We start from the raw sequence: 11,420 nt of genomic DNA on the forward strand, positions 1-11,420 counted from the left end.
AGTCAACAGGATTTGCTGATGGATTGGATATGGGGTGTGAGACAAGGAGGGGCGGCTTGATTGACTATTTACCAAGACTTCACTCTTTGTAGAAGCAAAGAGGGTCAACAGTCAGTAGACAAACTTTCTCTTATCCCCACCCTCAGCTCCACCTGGTACTTCCCGGTGCACCAACCTTCTGGCTACCCTCTGAAGGGACTAAATGCCTAATCTTTTACTTCAACTAAAAAAAATCAGTTATTGTTCATCTTTATTATTTTTTCTATTGTCTCCTCTCTGTTTCCTTTATGTTTGTAGCTTTAAGCAACTACTTTAACCAAAGTCTGTGTCATTTATTTATAGTCCACAAAAATACTTAAGCCTTTATAATTAACTTTTCCTCTGTTTTGAAAAGGGTCTGAAATATCCGGGATTCCACAGTTTTGCACCAGATAAGCCTGGAGGAATACTTATAATGGATCTAAACGATGAAAACCTGAGGGCATTGGAATTAAGAATCAGCCGTGGGTTTAATTTGGCTTCGTTTAATCCACATGGTATCAGCACTTTCATAGACAGTGGTAAGAAATGATGAGCTACCAATATTAAGAAACGTATAATGGTTTGTAAATGACTATGGAAAATAGTTTTGGATCATATCTGTAGTAAGAGAAGAACAATTAACTCATGAATGATTTCTGTATTCTTCATACAAATAAGTTGATCATTTGCCTCTTCAGCTCACAGTAAGTTATGGTACATTTTGAAATTTCTAACAGTTAACACCTGAAAGAATGTTTAGCTTTCATAACCTTTTCATATACCTATCATTGCATTTAAAAAGAGCTATATTTTTGAATTAAACTATAAACAGATTATTCATGAATTCTGTAGGTGGAGTGGGAAACACTCTTCCTTAAAGGTCAGGGGACCAATGATCAGAAATAACACCAGACAAACAGTGATGGCAAAGACAGGGAAGAGGAATGATCTGTTAGGTTGCCTAACAGCTTAGACATTCAACATTTCCTTGCCCGTGGTATTTAAATGTCAGTGTCTGCCCAGAGGTCCTATGGTTATATCTTGTAAATTAACTCTGTTCTTTCCGTTTTTTTAGATGACACAGTTTATCTCTTTGTTGTAAACCACCCAGAATTCAAAAGTACAGTGGAAATTTTTAAATTTGAAGAAGAAGACAATTCTCTTTTGCATCTAAAAACAATCCAACATGAGCTTCTTCCAAGGTACTTAACCCTTTGGTTCCTTCTCCACTTTATCTCTAGTATTTTCAGATATTCCCCATGGTGATCTTCTCGCCTTTTAGAAGCTGAAATACACACACACACACACACACACACACACACACACACACACACTAGTGTGCATATAGTTTCCTTGTAGAGCAGGGAAAGTCGATGTCCCTTAGTATAATAATCAGTGTTCTATATGAACTCCCTTGAGAAGTGAAGAAATGCTGGACTACAGGGGAGATGCTCTTCAGGATCTTCAGGATCATCTGGAGTAGACGATAAACCCACCATTTTCCTGCTGTCACCTTCCATCACCTATGTCTCATCACCCAACTAACAATAATACCTGTCCTGCCAAGGAAGAGTGGCCTGCTTTATATGGAGTTTGTGTGCTTTGTACGAGACTAATACAAAATGCTTTCACAGGGTTAGTGTAGCTGTGGGCTAACGGCCCTACAGAATTGAAGGGATTCACATTGGAAGTTTGTATCCAATCAAGAACACCCAACTAGTTGATAACATGGCTAAATAATCATGTGTCCCTCCCTGGCTCAGCTTGCATTAATTACTCTACTGCTTCTTTAAAGTTTGAACTTGATGAATATTTTTAATTTCTACTTCCCTACCTAGGCAAGCATGTAACTTCTAATCATTCTTCCAGAAATGCACTTCATAATAAATAGGAACATAAGTACCACCCAGGCAGCCTCTGCATGATGGAGGTCTTTCAGAAAGAGGAGACCCACCTACTCTGTAGCTGTGTTTTTTCTTGAACAAAGGAGAAATCAGCTCTTTCAGAAATTTTTGCATTGGGTAATGGGAATTTAAATTTAATAACACCCTTGCCTAACTGGTTTTAAAACTGTAATTGTTTTTAGTCTCTCACCTGAAGCATTGTACTATGGCAATTTCATCATCCATCTCTCTGCAAGTGTTTATCGAGGGCCTATTCATTCTCAGCTGGTTGGCTTCATGAGTCAGGTAGAAATTGAACAGTCAACCTTAGTTTGACTAATAACTAAGCAAAGAAACTCAGGAAAATCCAGCAACTGAGTAAATGGAAGCTAGGTAAATGTTATTGGTGTCCCAACTAGCTCACCAGCCGAGGAGGCTCTATCCAGCTCTGGACTATGTACAGCTGTGTCCTTATATACTGTTGTTAAACCCAACCTTTTTTTGGTCAAAAAACACACTGTTGGCACCAAGTTCTTTTTTATAATAATCTTGCCTTAATTACTAAATGACCTGTCTTCGAATTACCTGGTACCATACAAAATTGTTATTTGGCAAATGATATTATAGTAGATTGCATATCATGATAGCTACGTGATTTTTACTGAGCTTTCCTGGGAAACCTCTTAGTAAAAATTTAAAGCATGTATTGTGTGAACCTTCTGGATGTCTAATCTTTAATATGGAGACCGACTGGCTTTTTATTTTCTCTCACATATTATTTCTCTCTTTCAGTGTGAATGATATCATAGCTGTTGGACCTGCACATTTCTATGCCACCAATGACCACTATTTCTCTGATCCTTTCCTAAAGTATTTGGAAATATACGTGAACTTACACTGGACAAATGTTGTTTACTACAGTCCAAATGAAGTTAAAGTGGTAGCAGAAGGATTTGATTCAGCAAATGGGATCAACATTTCACCTGATAAAAAGTACGATCCTTTATAAAAGTAGCTTCATTTCTTCTCAGTCGTGTTCGAGCCAAATTCTTCACTTTGCTTTTTTTTCAGGGTGGAAATAACTCACTTGATATTTTGGGTCTATGATTTATATACATATACATACACACATACATAGATATGTATGTATATATAAAATGTTTATACCAGGGTGCCAAATAACTGTATATAAGTGGACACTTTGATCAACGTTGCTCAAGCAGTAGTTCGCCGTAATCAGAAGTGTCTGGAGGCTGATGGTAACCACTTTGAGCTCCTCCTGTAATTGCAGAAGTCAAATGTGACTTGTCTTCGTCTTCTGTTATCTGTATATGTTGTTACAATTTTAATACAGTTTTTTCCTCTCTTAAAATGTAAATACATTTTTGCCACCCTCTGTATATATTATTAAACTTATATATTTATATATAATATATGATTATATGTACTATAATTTAACATATAATATCTAAATTTTAATATATATCATTGTAGAATTTAATTTTGTAAATGTAACTTTTTTATAAAATGGGATCATACTTATATGTACATAGCTAAGTATCAGGTAGGTGTTTCCTTTTAAATAAATACGTCATTGTTTTATTGGATGTATATTATTCCATTTTAAGGATGATTCTAAATTAATTTAATCAATTCTCTGTTGATGGATATATAGGTAGTTCATTTTGTCTTAAAAAACACTTTGTATTTCTCATTTACCACTGAACATTATCTAAATATTTTTTAAGAAAAACTCCCTAGGGTAGCATTATAGCACATTGGTTAAATCTTTAGATTTTGGAGTCGTATCGACCTGGGTTCAAATGTAGCTGAGCACTAATGAACCCTTCCTCTTTGCACATTTGTACACATGTTTCTGCAGAAAAATCCCTCAAAAGAGACCTACTTTCTCAAAGACTGATCCCTTGAAATGTTAACGTTAGTTGATATTGCCAAATTGCCCTCCAAAATTCTCTCACTATTTTTATGTTGTCCAACCGCAGCCTATAGGAAGGATGGTAAATTCTTTATTAACTTTCCTTTTTACTGCCTTAGCACACTGAACCGTTTAAACTGCTACAAACATAACATGAAATAAATTGGTCATTCCTTGACAACTAAATGTCTTTATGTTTGTGACACAATTTCTTTCTTGTTGATTATAGAAAGTGAATGTATAATTATTTAATTTGTCTATAACTGACTCATTCTAACCTCTCCAGCCAAATCTGTTTTCCTCCACAACTCTCATCTTTCTGCGAGTCAAACTTTCCAGTCATTCAAGCTAAAAAACAAAAATGGAAAGGGCTTCAGCTTTAACTTCTCTTTCACCATTCCTATCCAACCAGTGAGCAAGCCATGTTGGTTCTACCTGTGCTTCTCTTCCTCACTCTCACCACCTTTCCTTTCTGTTGTTGACACCTGCTTGGTTTAGTTTCTCATCCTCTCTGGCTAGAGTATTAGCCTGTTTTCCAACTTCTTTTCAGTCCACTTCCATTTTATTTTTGCCACTGTTGCCAGTTTTGTCTTTTTGTATTCCACTAGCCTTGAAGAGCCTCCCAAAGAGGGAGCTCTGTCTGCTTAATATTTGACTCTTGCTGAGCACTGCCAGGGGCAAAGCAAATGCTCAGTAATTGTTGAATGGAACTGACCATTTGTTATTATGCCTCTTTGTTATTCTAAAAATTCAGTGAAACCCAATTGCTTATTAAATCCAGGCAGGCTAAAAGGTTGGACTTTCTTTAATATGCTAACTCCAACCCCCTTTTCTACTATTTTCATACTGTCCATGCTTTAGACAAAGAACTCATTAGTTTGCAAACGTGCCTCTTTCATTCTTGCCCCTGTGCCTTTGCTCACATGTTATCTTCTTAGAAGGTGGTTGGTCCTCATTTCCTCAAATCCGGCTTCTAGTTCCATCTCATGGCAGATGCCTCTTCCTTTGTGAGCCCTTCTGTGTTCTCAAGAGTTAGATACTTCTTTAGGCTATACACCTGAAATGTTTCTTATGGTATTCATTGTGCTGCGTTATTTGTTTAATGTGTACAAAGCAGCCGGATCATTCCACCACACTGTAAACTTTTCAGGGAAAAGGCTATGTCTTCTTCATGTTTATATCTGTCACAATACTGAGTTCATGGCTTTACACATTATAATTGCCCAATAGAACAGTTGCCATGGAGCAGTCAATTCAATGAGTAAAATTACCATAAAGTAGCCATTAATTCACCCTTCTTGGGTGTAGACAGATTGTTCTCAATCGAGACTCAGCTCTTACTCTTAAAATTCTGTATATGTTAATAAATATTTCACTAAATATTAATGAGATTGATAAATAGTCCAGTAAAATGTGTTCTGTACCATAATGTAAATGATACCTAGACATATCAAATTATAGTATAGAATGTAAAAGCGTTTTTCTGAAGCCAAACATTTGTTTTATTGTCCTTTCAGTGGCAAACATCACAGATTTTGTACCCAAAATTATATTCTATATTATTTTTCCTTACAAACCTTTTGAAAAATAATTGAACCATTCCATGATTTTTGTAGCAATACTGAATTGATTTTGAAAGCTTACTTTTTAAATAAAAATTGACCTTTATCAAGCATTCCTTGAGGGCTCATCATTGATTAACAACTTGGCAGGTTATTAAGCTTATTCTTGCATGCTGTGTTAATGAAGCTTTATCTTGTCATGGAGCTCTAACCCATGTGTCCTTTCTGCAAAGGTACATCTATGTTGCTGATGCATTGGCTCATGAAATTCATGTTTTGGAAAAACATCCTAATATGAATTTAACTCAACTGAAGGTAAAATATTTCTTTTTATGTATAAAGTAGACATTAATCTATTATACTTTGAAATTACGTAGTTATAGCAACACCTCACTTAGAACAGACTATGGATCCCAGTGTTACTATTTTGGGTTTTTCACTATTACCACCTTCTATCTGGCTGAATCTCTTGTTCCCAGCAGTCATGAGGACTGACTGTGATCACATGCAGCAGTGGGTTGAGTGTGACATTTGAATCAGATTTAGAGCCCATTCTCGAAGTACCGATGGCACCTGATGACTTCCAATAAGAATTATCACAATTGAAAAGGCTAATAGATGAAGTCTGAAATGAAAATTTATGCATATTGTCAGTTCTTTCAATACACAATGAAGGTAGAAATTGGGTTGCACACCATTATTATTTTTTTTCGTGCTTCACAACACATATTTTAGATTGATTAAGAATTTATTTTGCTTTGAATGAATTCTTTGAGCTAACTGATCATCGTGCATCTTTTAAGGGAAAAGGAGTTCATTTTTCAGAGAGATTGATTATCACCCAACTTTCTTAGTTTCAGGGAAGATGAAAAGTGACTCTTACGCAGTTTATTAAATTTACTTTAAGCAATGTTGGTGTTAAAGGGGTGGAAGCAGGGAGATGTGTATAATTTTCCCACATGCATAAAGGCAGGAAGGATTAGCCCAAAATTATTTAATCAAGTTGCTCATGTCATTTAGGTATTGACATTTTTTTCATTTGGAAGGTACTCAAGTTGGATACAGTGGTGGATAATTTGTCTATCGATCCTTCCTCAGGGGACATCTTGATAGGCTGTCATCCGAATGCCCAGAAGCTCCTCATTTATGACCCGAACAATCCTCCCTCATCAGAGGTTTTTATACTTTTAGTTTTTCAACCTTAATTATTCAAGTTTTTTTGAACTAATAATACAATAAACTGTCACAAGAACAATTTTTAAACCAATAATGCAGTGAACTAATGTAGTGATTTACAATTGCTTTAAGCCAATAATTGGCAAAATTTCACATTGTTCGAATACTTTTAGAAGGGTAATCTTTTGATGTATTAAATTATGGTGGCAACTAATCAAAAGGCATTTTTATAGAGACATGTGCCCTCCCTATGTGGTATCCTGGCAATTTTTAAAATACCTGGCTTATTGTCAGCTCACCACATGACATGACTTTTGTTCGTATGAAAGTAGGCACGTTAGTGTGGACGTATTTCTATTAATGCTCAATTACTATAATAACATTAAATCCTGTGTTGGCATGAAATAGCTAGATGGTTTAAGAAAGTCCTTTCTTTGAAGGTTGAAGAAAGTACTTTAATTTAAACATTAAAAAGATTGGTAACTGCTATTTTTCAACAGCATGTCCTCTTAATCATTGTGTCATTGTGGAAGATGGGGATTATTCGTGATTGAGAGACACAGGTGTATGGTGGTTCTATATTAATCCTTTGTCTCTCCTGAATAGGTTCTCCGCATCCAGAATATTCTATCAGAGAAGCCTACAGTGACTACAGTTTATGCCAATAATGGATCTGTTCTCCAGGGAAGCACTGTGGCCTCAGTATACGAGAGGAAGCTTCTCATAGGCACTTTGTATCACAGAGCCCTGTACTGTGAACTCTAAATTGTACCTCGGGTATGCAAGTGTGTTAACTTCTTAACAATGAATTTTCTACGAATTGCTAATTCTGAGGGAATTTAACCAGACCCCAAAATGTATGACTTGTATAGTTGATTTTATTTCAGTAAGGAAAGACCCCTTCAGCTGTTAGAGCACTTTTAGCATAAAAGGCAAATAAAGAGTTTTTTTTGAATGCCAAGAAAAGGAGAGAGAAGTCAGCTGCCTGTGGTAAAGGGAATAGTCTGCACCAAACCAGCCCCACCTCTTCCTTCCAACTGCCAGAGCATGAATTCCACTGAAACGGGATAGATCATGTTTCCTTAAAATGTGAGTGACCTCAGCTCCAACAGTGCGACCACTGTGACTGCTCAGAACTACTGATAGCAAAATGTTTGGATGTTTTCCACTTACATCTTTGTTTACTACTAAAGAGTTGGAGTTATATTAAAGACTAACTAAAATTCAAGTTTTGTCTATGTTTAATTCTCAAGGCATGTCCTCAGGAGGAATGAGAAAGTGTTTGCTTCCTTGTGGGGTTTCCTTGGGACTGGCATTGCTAATTTCTGTCATTGAAAGCTGAATATAAATGAGCTCTTTATTTGAATAAAATAAAATAGCTAAAAATGGGACAACTTGAATTCTCAATTAGTATGGGTATGGAGTGTTCCATCAGCTCTCTTCCTTAATGGGAGACCACCTTGCATACGAAGAAGAGTTAAAAAAGGTTGGAGAGCTGGAAAGTCAAGCCTCCTCCTCATTGAACACAACTGTGAACTTCCTCAGGAGAGATGAAGTCCGCTGTCCAGGGCCACATGGTTAATCCACAATGCTAGGATCAAGGCCAAGGGTGCCTGCCTCATAGGGTAGAGTTCTTTCCACTCACTGTATCTCCTATAAAATCATCCTAAGCCCTAGAGAGAGACTTTCATGTGGTTCTTTCTACTGTACCTTATCAAAGCACTTTACTTCAGTTCTCATACTTTTCCCACCTGCAGCATCATCAACATATTTGTTGATTACTTACCATGTGGCAAACAATGGACTAAAAATGGTACATTCATTATCTCATTTAATCCTAATTACAGCCCTGAGAGAGTAGGTACTGATATACCACTGTTAACATTTCACAGATGTTCAACGTCATCCACCTGGTAAGGAGTGACTCTGCATCTATTTCGAATGTGAGGGGCTGTACCATCACCCACTTTACATGAAGCGACTGCCATGGAACTAGTTAGGATCTGGTTATTTACTCTTTTCCTAATGTATAGTTTGTTCTGTTTTCTCTATATGTTTGATTTTTGCTTTTAGACAAATCATTTAAATGGCTTTTAAGTGTAGATTGCTACAGTATTCTTAAACGTGGCCTCTGTCCATTTGGCCTGTGTTTTCATTTACAGTTTTAGTCAGTCACTAATATGTATTGGAATTGTTTCATGCTAACATAATTGCTTTTTTTTTGGTGTTTCCATTCTCCGTAGGAAAAATGTTAAGTCACAGATGAATAAAGTAAGATTAAATATTATTCACTAGGGATCCAAAACCAAGAAACGCATATTTCAAATTTTAGGTTATAACAATGACTCTTAAAAGCAACATTCATAAAAAATACCAGAATACAGGAGGCATAAAATAAACTTGTTTTCTATTGTATTTGTTAGAAATTTTATTTGGACAAAAGCACATATAAATTAATAAGCACAAGTATTTTTTTTTTATCTTAAATATACAAAAAGAATTTTTAAAATAAACTCTGGCTTTTTTTGGCCTCTGTGGCCATGAGAGATTCTATTTTATCTAGTCATAAGTATATTGTTTGTTTATTTATGGTGTTCTTACTATGATCATGTACTGAGTTTAAAAGTTTGGCTGGCAATTAAGAGGTCAAGTCATTTAAAAGGACTGAAATTGGAACTGGAATATGCCACCACTAGTTGGATATAGGTCTCATAGGAGATGTGTGTGTGTGTGTGTGTGTGTGTGTGTGTGTGTGTTTAATCTGAGAGCCTGTTCAGTGACAATAAATATCCTTTTCGTGTTTTTTTTTGTTTGTTTTTTTTTAAAAACCTCAGCTCTTTTGCAACAGCTACATATGAACATAAATACCTAATACAGGGAGCAAGGAAAATGAAAAATAAGCTATAATACAGTCTTTTTTTTTCTCATTTTGTTTATCATTTGATTACTAATGATATCTAATCTAAGGCTGGTCCTTTTTCTAGAGTTTGATTTGCTCAGTTTGAATCCTTTCTTAGAGTAACAACCTAGTAGGCTGGAGAATGTCTACTTGGCAAAGCAATTAAGAATCAATGCTACCACCACCATACCACCCACATGCACCTTTCTTTGGCTCCTTGTACTTTTCATTACTCACTGGGCTTCTCATTAAAAGATTTCTGGTTGTGAGAGAAGGAGGGTTGGGAGAATCCTCGTAGCTCTCTCTTAGCTTTCTGCTCCTGAGTTTCAAGAATTTTATTCCGTAAAAAGAAGACAGAGAAGAAAAGAGCGTAGTCTAAGTTTTATAATTGCAAAGAGAGTAACTTGCAGTTCACTTTAAAACTTTGTAATATATTGAATGGCTTTTCTGTAGCCATCCCTGAGCGAGGGATGTGAACCATACACAATGCCTGCATTCTAATGGGAAATTCAACAAATGAGAAAACACAGATGACGGGACGATAGATACAGATAGCTAAGTGGAGTGATTGAAGGAACTAAACAAATGTGATTAGCAAATACTTTGGAGAAACCTACACTCTCCCCACCACACACAATTTTTGAAAAGTTTAAACCTAGAGAAGAGTTGAAAAACTAGTTCAGTGACTGCTGGCATACTGTTTACCTGTATTCACCAATCACAGGTTATCATTTTGCAACATTTGCTTTTTCATTCCAACAGATGCTTTTAGTTTTCTGAGCCATTTGAAAGCAAGTTGGAGATACCATAAAACTTCACCTCTGCATATTTCCGCTTGCATCTCCTATATATACGAGGACATTCCCCTACATAACCACAATGTTATCATAACACCTAAGAGCGTTAGTGATGCTTCTATCCTGCCATCCAGTATCTGATTCAAAGTCAAATGTTCTCATTTGTCTCCAAATGCCTTTAAGTTACTCTTTCCCTTCCCGGATCCCTGCCCTAATCCAGGATGCAATGGACATTTGCTTGTTATGCCTTTTCATTCCTTTATAATCTAAAACAGTTGCTCTATCATTTTTTTTATAGTACTTTTTTTTTTTCAGTGCAGGTAAGATGTAATCTGGAATGACCTACATTCAGGATTTACTGTATTTTGCTGTGTATAGTGTGCACTTTTTTGCCCAAATTTGTGAGGGAGAAATAAGGATACGCATTATACATGGGTAGTACTAATTCCATATCTATATAAATGTTTTTAATTCTTTTATTTATGCTTGTGAATTAAAAGTGTAACTCCAGAAATCAGTAACAATATCCGTATGCAAAATAATACCCTGGAATACGAGAATCAACTTTGCTGAACTTGTGGCAAACTTACAACGATGAAGTGTTCTTGAGCTTCTATGATGCAGAAATACCATAAATTTGTTACTGGTACATAAAATTGCTTGTACCTTGTATCTGTTCTTGTGTTTTGTAATTATTTGTTACATAAAATTTCTTGTACCGTAATATGTTAAAAAATAAATGCTACACTTCCTTTATAATACAAAAAACAAGTACCTAAATGTAAACAAATAAAAATTTGAGTTAAAAAATTAAAACGAAACATTTTATCCCTGAAAGTTTGGGGCAAAAACGTGGATGTGCATTATACATGGGAGTGCATTTTACACAGCAAAATATGGTACTTGATCGCTTATTCTTGGAGTATTTAACTTAATTTGGTATCACATATTTCCTATAAATTGGAAGTTACTTGAGGCTTGATTAGATTCAGGTTAAACATTAAACAATTTGACAAGAATAATTCATATTCTTGTACTTCACATGTACTTCACGTTTCACTGCATCTTAATATAAGGACAGGTAATTCCACTATTTTTTTTTAAGTGTGTTTTTCCAGAACCTATCAGCTCCAGGGCAAGTAGTTG

At 35.7% G+C, this 11,420-nt stretch overlaps 1 protein-coding gene across 5 annotated transcripts in view; it reads left to right on the forward strand.

Annotated features, from left to right (window-relative positions):
• Positions 1–9,504, forward strand: part of LOC308510307 (serum paraoxonase/arylesterase 2) — a 28,430-nt gene extending 18,926 nt beyond the window's left edge. For 2 of the 5 annotated variants that reach the window (XM_081079489.1, XM_081079491.1), the window contains exons 4-8: positions 395–560; positions 1,097–1,223; positions 2,697–2,897; positions 5,636–5,717; positions 7,185–7,968. In XM_081079489.1, the coding sequence (XP_080935615.1) occupies positions 395–560; positions 1,097–1,223; positions 2,697–2,897; positions 5,636–5,717; positions 7,185–7,343 (735 nt within the window). In that variant the 3' untranslated portion in view covers positions 7,344–7,968. Of the gene's footprint in view, positions 1–394; positions 561–1,096; positions 1,224–2,696; positions 2,898–5,635; positions 5,718–6,448; positions 6,578–7,184; positions 7,969–8,470 lie in introns of those variants that run through there. The other 3 variants (XM_081079487.1, XM_081079490.1, XM_081079488.1) reach the window with 3 other exon arrangements.
• The last annotated feature ends 1,916 nt before the right edge of the window (positions 9,505–11,420 follow it).

Source organism: Rhinolophus hipposideros (assembly GCF_964194185.1).
Source record: "Rhinolophus hipposideros genome assembly, chromosome: 18".
NCBI classification, from domain to species: Eukaryota; Metazoa; Chordata; class Mammalia; order Chiroptera; family Rhinolophidae; genus Rhinolophus; species Rhinolophus hipposideros.